Consider the following 12,555-nt stretch of genomic DNA (forward strand, 5'->3'; position numbering starts at 1 on the left):
AGAGCCCTGGCCAGTGTGTTCAGTGGTAAGAGCATCAGCCCAAGCACCAAAGTGTCTCAGGTTCAACTCCCTGTGAAGGGCACATTCCTGGGTTGCAGGTTTGATCCAGTGTGCAGCAGGCAACCAATGGGTGTGTCTCACATCAGTATTTCTCTCTCTTTCTCTCTCATCCCCTCCTCTCACTCTCTAAAAATCAATGGAAAAATGCCCTCTACTGAGGATTAACATAAGTAAATAAGAGAATTGTTTGAATGTGCGCAGAAAATTCTCTGGAATAATGGGGTTATGAACTGGGTGAATGGAGAATAGGAGTGGGAAGGATACTTTTCATTTTATGCCTTTTTATATCTTTTGATTTTATAAAACAAAAATAAACTTCTGCCTTGACTTTTTCTTTCCCCTCAAGTCTTGTCTTTACATCTGTCAACCTTTTCCTTACCTAGGTGACTTCCAGGAGGACTAGAAGCATTTCCTGTCTTTCTCACTTGGGATCAGAACTGAATTTATATGTAATTCTTTCCCTCTAATATCTAAACTGACTAAGAGATAAAAAAAAAAAAAAAAAACCCTTCTCTTGTTCCCACTCCCTTCACTCTCCCCCTCTCTTTCTCTTCCTTCCCCCTTTCTTCTATTTTCCCTACCTTCCTCCCTTTCTCCCCCTACCACTTTCCTCCCTTCCTCTCTTCCCCCTTTCACACTCCAACCCACCCAACAAAAGCCATAGCCTGCATTTTTGAAGTCTTAAAAACTTTTCATTTACTGATTTGAATATACTACCTGCTAACTAAGTAATCTTTCCCCTCAGGAAACTTGGAGATTGTGAACGGTGTCAAAAAACACACTCGAGATGTTGGGGTGATTTTCCCAACTCCAAGTCTTACTGAGGTTAAAGTGGGAGAGGACAGTGATGTGACTCCTTGGTCAGAAGAAAAAGTAGAAGAAAAAAAGCTCCTTACCAGAAATCTTGGAGACAAAAAGTTAAGGAAGAACAAGCAGAGTTGCTGTGAAGGTCCGTTTCTAATTCCCGGTTTTATAGCAGAAAAGCTATGCTCAGATTATTTTTTCTAAATGACCCTGTGTTGACCCCATCTTCACCCCCTCACTACATTTATAGAATCATTCCTGCAGTTAAGCAGGCTCCTGCGCCTCTGACAGCTGAATGATGGCCTCTGACAGCTGAATCTGCTGAGAGCCTATTTTATGCACAAGTCTCTGAGAAATATGCAAAATCTCCCCTTTTTTTTTTTCCCATTAGTAGTTGGCTGTCATTTATTTGTTTATTTTTTATTATTATTATTATTTTTTTTTTTTTTTGGTTTTCAGATTTTATTTATTTATTTATTTATTTATTTATTTTAATATATTTTATTGATTTTATACAGAGAGGAAGGGAGAGAGATAGTTAGAAACATCGATGAGAGAGAGTCATCGACCAGCTGCCTCTTGCACACCCCCTACTGGGGATGTGCCCGCAACCAAGGTACATGCCCTTGACCGGAATCGAACCCGGGACCTTTCAGTCCCCAAGCCGACGCTCTACCACTGAGCCAAACCGGTTTCTGCTATTTTTTTTTTGCCAATGCAAAAACTAAACCACATACATGTTATTTTCAAAACTTGAATGTCAAGAGCAAAACTCTAGCTATTAAATAATAACAACAGCCATGACCGGTTTGGCTCAATGGATAGAGCCTCGGCTTGGGGACTGAAGGGCCCCGGGTTCGATTCCAGTCAAAGGCATGTACCTTGGTTGCGGGCATATCCCCAGTAGGGGGTGTGCAAGAGGCAGCTGATCGATGACTCTCTGTCATTGAGTTTCGAACTCTCTATCTCTCTCCTTCCACTCTGTACAAAAATCAATAAAATATATTTTAGAAATAATAATAATAATAACAACAATGCCAAAAATATCCTTTCTTACTAAAAAATATTTCCTGTAGAAGTTTCATGGTTTATTCCTGTGGAAAATGTGAAGTCTGGTCCTAAGAAGGAAAACTTCAATCACCGTGGCCCTGGTATCTCCTGGTTTGCACCAATAACCAACACCAAACCCTGGAGGGAACCACTACGGGAACAGAACTGGCAGAGCCTGCACACGGCCAGCCACATGTCACTAGCAAGCCCAGGCAGAAGTCCACTGAAGCCATTAGTGAAAGCGACATTACAGGTACAGGGTCATTGAGTTAATGTTAGCCTTGTGTGTCAGGTGGGAGAAAGGGTGAGGCACAAAGAAGTTGAATCTGTGACGTGGCCTGCAGAAGCACAATCATGTGACCCTCATTTCTAGCACCTCCAGAGTTCATCTTTTCTCACTGTCGTCATTAATCGAAGGCTGCCTTACTCTGTTAACCATTTTAAACCGCACATCAACCTCAGCATCTGGGGACAAGGCAGTAGAAGGGATGCTGCTCATCGGGTTTATAGACACATGTTGGCCTGGAGGCCTCATGTTGGCTCAGCTTTATATTTGTTCCTCCAGAATGCCTACTGCTATGGAACACGAAGTTTAAAGGGCACTAAGTCTCTTTATATGTCCTTTGAGAGCTACAGGAAATGTTATTTAATGGTGTACAGGATGAGGCAAAAGTAGGCTTACAGTTGTTCCTATGGAAAATAATACAATTGTTAACAAATAATTCAAAAATAAACTGTTTCGTGTACTGACAACTGTAAACCTACTTTTGCCCCACCCTGTATTTGAAGGGAAATTTAATATAGTACAATGGGCCAAGCTCCATCCTATCTGGGAGAGTTATATTTGCCACATCTTAGCTCTTGGCTTATTCCTAAGGCATTTCTTTGATCCCTCTGATTTCCCTACTGGAACTCTCCCCCACAGAGAGTTTGTTAGATTATCCTGTATAATAAAAGCCTAATATACTAAGTGTCAACCAATCAAAGCATAATATGCTAGTGACATGCTAAGGCCTCTCAATCACTCTGTATAACTTGTACTGGCCACCAGGGACAGACAGACAGCCAGTAGACCAGTCACTATGATGTGTACTGATCACCAGTGGGCAGATGCTCCAACTGGTAGGTTAGGTTGCTGCTGGGGTCCAGCCCATTGGGACTGAGCAAGATGGGCTGGACATGCCCTGGAGCCTATGGTCTCTCCCCAGCTGGCCAACCTCCCATGTCCCTCCGCGACCCCGATCATACACCCGTGGGGTACCTCGGCCTGGCCTGCATCCTCTCACAATCCAGAACCCCTTGGATGATGTCAGAGAGCTTGTTCAGCTCATTCCCACAGGCCAGGCCAAGGGACCCGATTGGTGCACAAATTTGTGCACGTGCCTCTAATCCTCTTATATAATAAAAGGGTAATATGCAAATCGACCTAACGGCAGAACAACTGGTCGCTATGATTCGCACTGACCACCAGGAAGCAGACATTCCACACAGGAGCTGCCCCCTGGTGGTCAGTGCACTCCCCCAGGAGGAACACCACTCAGCCAGAAGCTAGCTGTGGCTGGCAAGCACAGTGGTAGGGGGAGCCTCTCCCACCTCCGTGGCAGCACTAAGGTTGTCCGACTGACTGCTTGGGAACGGACCTAAGCCATCAGTTGGACATCCCCTGAGGGCTCCCGGACTGAGAGAGGGCATGGGCCGGGCTGAGAGGGCTCCCCTCCGGTTCACGAATCTTGTGCACCGGGCCTCTAGTTTGCAAGAATAGAACAGAAAATACCTTTAGAAACAGACTCTTTAAATCCGTTGGTCAGATCCTGCTTTTCTATGCCCTTAGAGAGCAAATTGCATCATTAATATAAGAATGGGGCTTTTTCTCCTCAGGAATCACTTCTGTTTCACAGACCTGACTTCATCTCCCGCTCTGGGGAGCGGATAAAACGGCTGAAGTTAATAGTCCAGGAGAGGAAGCTACAGAACGTGTTACAGAACGAGCGGGAGGTGCTGTTCAACACTGGGCAAGAATGGCAGGGCCAGGGGGACTCGGTGCACCCGCTCCCCAACAGAGGTACAGACTGCACTTTCCTTTCCCGGGTACCGAGGTCAAGGTCTGCGTTTGTTCTCTTTGTTCTAAGGTCTGCTTCTTGCTATGGGGAGCACTGCTCACTGCCGGGCCAGTTACATGGACAGAGACTTCTTTGCTTGCTGAGACGTCTCCTGAGGTCACAAAGCCCACCCAGTTTAGCCCTCAGTATTTGAATGATCCAAATAAGCCCAGTTACTCTTGCCCGATGACTGCATCTTAAAAACGATAGTGTACAGTAAGAAGGTGTTTTTATAAACAATCTCTGTGTCTATGAGCAAGTTAGTTCCAAAAGTAGTAGTATGTTTGTTCGTTTCTTTCATTAAAGAGGGGATTGATTTCAGGCTTTTATACTTCATAGGGAGGCAATAATAATAATAATAGAAATAGTAGTGTTAGTAATTAAAATAATAGTTATGGCCTGGCAAGCTTTGCTCAGTGGTTGAGCGTCGACCTATTAACCAGGAGATCACAGTTCAATTTATAGTCAGGACACATGCTCGGATTGCAGGCTTGATTTCCAGTGTGGGGCATGCAAAAGGCAGCTTGATCAATAACTCGCTTTCATCATTGATGTTTCCCTCTCTCTCCCTCTCCTTTCCCCTCTGAAATCAATAAAAATATATTAAAAAATAATAAGTAATCATTATGTAGCCCTTATGTTTTACTCAGACAGTGTTGGCGTTTAATACAATATTTCCTGAGGTGGATCCTATTAATATCCCTGTTTTAGAGATGAGAAAGCAAAGGCTAAGAGATAACGTACTTACTAAGCTGAGATTTGAACCCAGGTAGGCTGGCTCCAGAATCATCGCTCTTCACAGTTATGCTCAGGTGTAAGATCAATAAAGTAATATTTGAAACCTGTGAAAACTATAAAGTACCTAACACTTTCATCACATTATCTGTAAACGGGGCAGTGTATCAATTCATAGTCTATAGTCTGTGCCACAGTGTTATGCCTTCAGGAGACGTAGGCTGCTGTCACAGTCATCATGGTTTAACCCTGGCCTTGGCCTTTGTCATTGGTGACCACCTAGCACTGTCAGCTCACAGTAGGACCTCAAAGTCCTAGCAACTCTGTCACACAGCTCTTGCACACCACACCCTTTCTTGTTATGTCACTACTCACTGTAAACCTCTTTTTCTCTTGCTTAGGTTTCCTGGCTGCCCAGAAGTATAGGCCTGTTGGAAAGAAGGAAATGATTCAGAGGTCTAAACGGTAAGGCCAAAAGAATGAGTAATTAGAAAAGTACCAAAGGACTTGTGTGCATACGTATGAGCCTAATCAGTGGTCAGGGACAATAGGGGGGTGGGGCCATGAGTGGGGAGCGGTGGGGGATGGGAATGGGGGGATGAGGACAAATATGTGATACCTTAATCAATAAAGAAATTTAAAAAAAAAAGAAGAAGAAGAAGAAGAAGAAGAAGAAGAAGAAGAAGAAGAAGAAGAAGAAGAAGAAAGAAAGAAAAGTACAAATCAGGCCAGCAGAAGAAGAAAGAAAAGTACAAATCAGGCCAGCAAGTACTCAAGAGCTCTGGCTTGCCCTCAGAACAAAGGCATTCTGCTCGTTAAAACATAAAAAATTAGTTGTGAATTTCTCATGTATGACATTAAAAAAGAGAAGAATAGGTAGCAGATCATGGTATGGATGATTCATCTATCAAAGATAGAAAGAATTCCCACTAATTTGCATGCCTTAGAGAAGCTCATCCTTATTAGAAACCTAAATTTAGAGTATTTATTTATTTATTTTATTTTATTATTTTTTAAATATATTTTATTGATTTTTCCCAGAGAGGAAGAGAGAGATAGAGAGTTAGAAACATCGATGAGAGAGAATCATCGATCAGCTGCCTCTTGCACACCCCCTACTGGGGATGTGCCCGCAACCAAGGTACATGCCCTTGCCCGGAATCGAACCCAGGACCTTTCAGTCCGCAGGCCGACGCTCTATCCATTGAGCCAAACCGGTCCCGGCTAAATTTAGAGTATTTAGAAATGAATATTTATTTGGGGTCTTACTTTTTTTTTTTTTTTTTTTTTTGGATTTGTTTTTTATTTTTTCAGAGAGATGTACATATAATAGGACAACTTGGAACTGGGTCTTGAAGGATGGTGGATATTTTTAAATTTTTTTAATTTATTTTATATTTTATTGATTTTTTTTTTTTTGCCCCCCTCCCTCCCATACATATCCTCCCTCCCCAGAGTTTTGAGTCCATTGGTTGTACTTATATGCATGTATACAAGTCCTTCGGTTGATCTATTATCTCCCCCAAATCTTCCTCCCCTCCCCGCTGTAATTTGACAGTTTGCTTGTTGCTTTACTGTCTCTATATCTATCTTTTGGTTCATCAGTTTATAATGTTCTTTATTATCCATAAATGAGTGAGGTCATGTGGTGTTTCTCTTTCATTGATTGGCTTATTTCACTCAGCATGATGCTCTCCAATTCCATCCAGGTTGCTGCAAATGATGAGAATTCCTTCTTTTTTATGGCAGCATAGTATTCCATTGTGTAGATGTACCATAGTTTTTGGATCCAATCATCTGCTGACAGGCACCTAAGCTGTTTCCAAATTCTGGCTATTGTAGATTGTGCTGCTATGAACATAGGGGTGCATATATCCTTTCTGATTGGTGTTTCTAGTTTCTTGGGATATATTCCTAGGAGTGGGATTACTGGGTCAAATGGGAGTTCCATTTTCAGTTTTTTGAGGAAACTCCACACTGTTCTCCACAGTGGTTGCACCAGTCTGCATTCCCACCAGCAGTGCACGAGGGTTCCTTTTTCTCCTCAACCTCGCCAACACTTGTCGTTTGTTGATTTGTTGATGTTGGCCATTCTGACAGGTGTGAGATGGTACCGCATTGTTGTTTTGATTTGCATCTCTTGGGGCCTTACTTTTTATCTAGGCTATCCTGTTTCTAGAAATCTCTTCAATACAGTGAGAAATAATGGAGTATGGTCCAATACACATTAAATTAAGCTTGAGAAAAGGTCAGGTTTCAGAAGCACGTGAACACTGCCACTATTTATAGTCTTTAAAAATAAGTATTTGTGCTTCTGTAAAGGTGGACACTTTATATGCATAGTATATCTCTGGAAGGATACACAAAAAAACTGATAATAGTGAACAACTGAGTGACTGGGTAGGAAAAAGACTAATTTTTTGCCTTTATATATTTTTTTAATTTTGTGCCATTGTGTGCATTAGCATTCATTAGAGATATGCATATATTGATCATGACAATGCCATGGAATAACTGAATTAAGAGTTACCATTTAGGGCCGAAACCGGTGTGGCTCAATGGATAGAGTGTCGGCTTGGGGACTGAAAGGTCCCGGGTTCGATTCCGGTCAAGGGCATGTACCTTGGTTGCGGGCATATCCCCAGTAGGGGGTGTGCAAGAGGCAGCTGATCGATGACTCTCTCTCATCGATGTTTCTAACTCTATCTCTCTCCCTTCCTCTCTGTATAAAATCAATAAAATATATATTTTTTTAAAAAAAAGAGTTACCATTTAGGGGTTCATTAGCTACCTCCTTAAATAAGAACAGTTTTCTAGCCAGCAGAATGCTTGAAAACAGTTTACCTTATGCTTAAAGCATTCCTCCTGAAATTATGTTTTTACTCTCCATTTAGTAAACCCTTTCCTTATATGTACTTCAAAGGGAGGCTTTAATCACGGAGTTCTTCAAGTGTGCTTGTAGACCTCTGGAAGTTCTGAGACCCTTTCAAGGGATTTGCCAGGTCAAAATGAATCTCAAAATAACACTAGAATGTCATTGCCTTTTTCAGTGTGTTGACATTTGCACTGATGATGCAAAAGTAATAGGGAAGGAATAAAATTGCGGGTACCTTAACACTATTTGAGCCTGCTGATCTAGAAGGTTTTGTATTCTTTTCTTTCTTTCATTCTTCCTTCCTTCCTTCCTTCCTTCCTTCCTTCCTATCTATCTTTCTTTTTTTATCCTCATCCAAGGATATTTTTTCAGTTGATATCTGTAGAGAGAGTAGAAGGGAAATAGGGGGGTGGAGAGAGAGAAATATCGATGTGAATCACATCAATTAGTTTCCTACTGCACTTGCCCCGATCAGGGTCAGGGATCAAGATCGAGCCTGGAACCAGGGTAGGTGCCAGCAGACGCTCTAACCTCTGAGCAAAACAGCCAGGGCAGGAAACTGTATTCTTTGCAGCCACTTGCCAGCGGTGTAAGGGAAGTACATGCAGAGCACTTGCTGCGTGCAAGACCGAGGCTGGTTCAAGGAAGAGCACTTACACCAAGGTTTGTGGAGCGAGCTGAAGTAGAACACAGCCTTTACTTGAAAAAATTGATAAGCTGATTATTCCGACCTGAGTCTGTCACTTCAAGTAAAACAGCTGACAGTATTTACTGCCAAAGAGAAAATTTGAGCTTTCAAGCAAAAAATCAAATTCTAGAAAACTTGGACTACCACTATATGGTTGACTACCTCCCAGTACTGAGACTTTTCTGATGATGTCAGCAATGATATTAACAAGTACGTTGTTGTTATATAAGTAAATATGCCAGCATTTAGAAGATCTGCATAAGTGTTCTTAGGCCAGTATTCTCCCAGTGACTGGCATTGTGTTACAAAATCAGGCATGGATAGACGATACATTCAAAGTGCAAGATAGACTGGTGACCTCTGTTTATATGAGTGTACAAAAGCTCATTGATAATGGGTTTAGATTATACATTGCAACTACTTTTTAAGAAACTAGCTAGCAATTGTCAAGTTTTGGTACAATATCAAGAAAATCAGCAATTATCTGAAAAGAATATTAAAATACTTCTCCCTTGTCCAACTGGATTTTTAAAAATGTATCTTTTAACTAGACCGGTATATTACAACAAATGTAATACAGAAGCAGATGTAAAAATCTAGCTGTCTTTTATTAAATTAGACATTAAATATTTATAAAATATAGATTTACAAAATATGTAAAACAGTACCACTCTTACTAAACATTTTAGTTTTGGAAAGCATGTGTTAGCATGCAACAGGTTTATTATTTTTATTTTTAAATGAATTAAGAAGTATTTTTGCCCTAGCTGGTTTGACTCAGTGGATAGAGTGTCAGCCTAAGAAGTCCCGGGTTCCTTTCTGGTCAAGGGCACATACCTTGGTTGCAGGCTCCTCCCTGGACTGGGTCCTGGTCGGGGCTTGTGCAGGAGGCAACCAATTGATGTGTTTCTCTCACATCGATATTTCTGTCTTTCCCTCTGTCTTCCACTGTCTTCCACTCTAAAAATCAATGGAAAAATATGCTCAGGTGAGGATCAAAATTAAATACTTTTAAAATGTTTAGTTTTAATTTCTAATACATTAGATCTCAATAGATAAAATTCACATTGACCAAAATTGGCCTCAAGCTTTAAGAGTATAAAGGGGTCCTTGTCCAAAAAATTTGAAAACCATTGCTTTATTCTGTCACAAAATTTAATTAGGGGAAATTACAGTGCTCATTGTGTGGCAGCTAATTACACTCGCCTCAGTGAGAGGAGCCTCTCTGTAAGGGACTGTGAAGCTGGCCTAATGGAATACCGTAGAAGCATCTTCTATAAGGTGTCAGTGCTTCGGAACATAAATACAGGCAGTTGTACAAGTGCACTGAGTACCCCCACCCTGATCCAGGACACCCTTCAGGGCAAACCAGCCAGCCCCCACCCGTGCACCAGGCCTCTATCTATACCAATAAAAGGGTAATATGCTAATTAGACTGGGAGACCTTCCGGGCGTTCTTCTGGACAAAGCCATGGTGGCAGGACCGAGGTAGAGGTGGTTAGAGGCCAAGAAGGAAGGGCAGTTGTGGGTGATCAGGCCAGTGGGGAAGGGGGTAGTTGGGGGTGAGGAGACCATCAGTGGGGGTCAGTTGGGGGTGATCAGGACAGCGGGGGGGTGGGGGGCAGTTTGGAGTGAGCAGGCCAGAGGGGGGACAGTTGTGGGCAAGCAGACCAGTGGGGAGGGAAGCTGGGAGCGAAGCTGGGAGCAAGCAGGCCTGCAGAAGGGCAGTATAGAGCGAGCGGGTTGGTATGGGGGGAGGTTACAGTTGGGAGCAAGCACACTGGCAAGCAGAGTGGTTAGGAGCAGGAAGGTGAGCCGTTAGGAGCCAGCAGTCCTGAGTTGTGAGAGGGATGTCCGACTGCTGGTTTAGGCCCATTCCCTGTAAATGGGCAGTAGGACATCCTTCAAGGGGTCCCAGATTGGAGAGGGTACAGGCTGAGCTGAGGGGACACACACACACACACACACACACGAATTTCATGCACAAAGCCACTAGTATGTAATAATTGCTCTCAAGAAATCATTCACAGGATGTAATTTCTGACTATCCTGATTAGTCTGGCTCCTAGATTTCCAGCCTTGGAATACAGCCTTTCCTGGTCGAAGCAGAATTTCCCTTCATATCACATGTTCTTTTCCAGTGGCCTTTGTTATCTCTTCTCTAATAATGGTCCTTTTTTCCCAGCTTTACTGATATTTAATCGGTGAGAAGACATCATGTGCCTCTGTGGCCTGGTAACCTCACTGCTTTCTGTCTTTCCTAAGGATTTATGAGCAGCTTCCGGAAGTAAAGAAAAAGAGAGAAGAGGAAAGAAGGAAATTGGAATATAAGTCGTACCGGTTGCGAGCCCAGCTGTATAAAAAGGTCAGTCAGTCCCAGAGCGGGATTGGTCAGGTTTATCAAGGAAGAGAAACTGAGTGAAACACACCTGGCCTGTTGGAATTAACTCATTGGTGCACTGTACCACTGCTGAAGTTGGAAGATCAAGGCACCTATGACTAGATTTCAAATCTAAAAATAAAAAACCAAACCTAAAAAAGGCCCCTTCAAACCATACATTGGGAAGGAAACCAAATTTCATCTTTAGGGGTCAGTTTAGATGTATGTTAAGGTAGAAATGGTCAAGTCCAGTAGAATTCCAACGTCCCTGGTGGTAGTTTTATACCTTTAGAATTGTGTAAAAGGCTGGAAAGTTCTGTGTGTGGCTTAAGAGTTGCCAGAGCCTGGACGCTGGCACCATGTCCTGCCCATCGCTCCCGTGAAATCGGTGGTGCTGTGGGTCCCAGAACCTCCCAGGCCAGGGCACTTGCTAGCAATTTATTCCTTGAGAAATGAAATGGGCCACATCCTTCACTGTCCTGGTTTCCTTGCCACGAGGACGCTCAAAGTCAGAAAACAAAAGACTCATTCATCCCAGACCGACCGCTTCTGGAGCACATCCCAGAGCTCGGGCTGGGCCTGCTCACGTGCGGAGGCCCAGCCCGCACCAGGTCTCACTGTGCTTGTGTGTTTGCGAACTCCAGTCTATCAGGATTGTAGAGTGTCTGCATCTGTACAGAAATAATAGCTATTGGTTAGAGATGATCTTTCCTAAACACTCCAGGGAGTATTTTTCGTATAGTTGCCACAGTTTCTGTCGCTGGGGAAGGTAGACAAGGTTTGGTCAGAACCCCACCGGTCTTCAGTGCCATGTCCGAGGGAAGGGATCTGCCTTCGACCCGTCTGCCTGGTCGAAAGGTTGCTAACTTCTTGCCTGTCTTTTCTTCCACAGAAAGTGACCAATCAACTCTTGGGGAGAAAAGTTCCCTGGGACTGACAGATTATTTTCTTCAGAGCCGTGGAATTTTATTTTATCAACCTGAAGCAGCATAACCCTTACTTTTTGAGTCTGGTTCAATAAAACAAACTCTCTGTCCATGTGTAATTTCGAAGTAGTAACCTTCTAAAGAGTGCGGGGCAGAGTGGTAAGGCTGTTAATGGTTTGGGAGCAGTACTTTCTTTACAGTGGCCTGGCCCACAAGGGCGCTTTATAACATTATTATTTCTTATCTAGATAATAGTCCCTTTTGTTTGTGTTTTTAAACTTTTAGAAAATAAATTACTTTTTTTAAATATTCTTGACTCCGCATAAAACAAGCCACAGAGGGTCATTTCTTTCCCGTCCGGAGCTGAGCCACGTCTCCCGAGTGCGTGGGGAGCCGCAGTCTAAAACGGTCCGACGGGAAATGGGCCTTTCTCTGGAAACACAGGGGACCGGCCAAGAGCCCGTCATGGCCTCTGCGGAGAGGGTGTCCGTGCCACCGCGCACCCGACTCCCAGCAGACAGGCTTCTCAGGTCTAGAACTCCCTTAGTCTCATCCCAGCTGCCCTGGGAGCTGTAGGCCAGGAAGAAAGGCCACTAACCTTTGGGGAATTTTCCTTCACCCACCCCCTTTTTGCAGGATGAAAGCCTCAGAGCATTTATCGTCTTACATGGAACCAGTGTTTATAATCTGGAAAACCACTTCTGAAAAGCAGGATTTAATGTATGTGATAATGGGAGGAGGGGAGAATATATATATACATATATATATATGATAATGCACATAAAGCACTTAATCTTGTGACCTGGAATTAAAGCTAAGGCCCAAAGTGGAGCCAGGGAAGATGCTCAGCAGCCTTATTCTAAGTTCAGTGAAGCTCCAGCAGGGCCGTAGGGGCCAGCTGCTTCCTGAGAGGCAGAGGCAAAGAGCAGGCCCTGCCA

At 43.2% G+C, this 12,555-nt stretch overlaps 1 protein-coding gene across 1 annotated transcript in view; it reads left to right on the forward strand.

Moving 5' to 3' along the window:
- Positions 1 to 11,924, forward strand: part of ALMS1 (ALMS1 centrosome and basal body associated protein) — a 135,452-nt gene extending 123,528 nt beyond the window's left edge. Inside the window, exons 19-24 of the mRNA XM_084901261.1 lie at positions 806 to 1,009; positions 1,926 to 2,167; positions 3,793 to 3,976; positions 5,150 to 5,213; positions 10,577 to 10,676; positions 11,584 to 11,924. Coding sequence (XP_084757387.1) covers positions 806 to 1,009; positions 1,926 to 2,167; positions 3,793 to 3,976; positions 5,150 to 5,213; positions 10,577 to 10,676; positions 11,584 to 11,628 — 839 coding nt within the window. The 3' untranslated portion in view covers positions 11,629 to 11,924. The remainder of the gene's footprint in view (positions 1 to 805; positions 1,010 to 1,925; positions 2,168 to 3,792; positions 3,977 to 5,149; positions 5,214 to 10,576; positions 10,677 to 11,583) is intronic.
- The last annotated feature ends 631 nt before the right edge of the window (positions 11,925 to 12,555 follow it).

The sequence above is a fragment of the Pipistrellus hanaki genome (assembly GCF_964339955.1).
Source record: "Pipistrellus hanaki genome assembly, chromosome: 12".
Taxonomy (NCBI): Eukaryota; Metazoa; Chordata; class Mammalia; order Chiroptera; family Vespertilionidae; genus Pipistrellus; species Pipistrellus hanaki.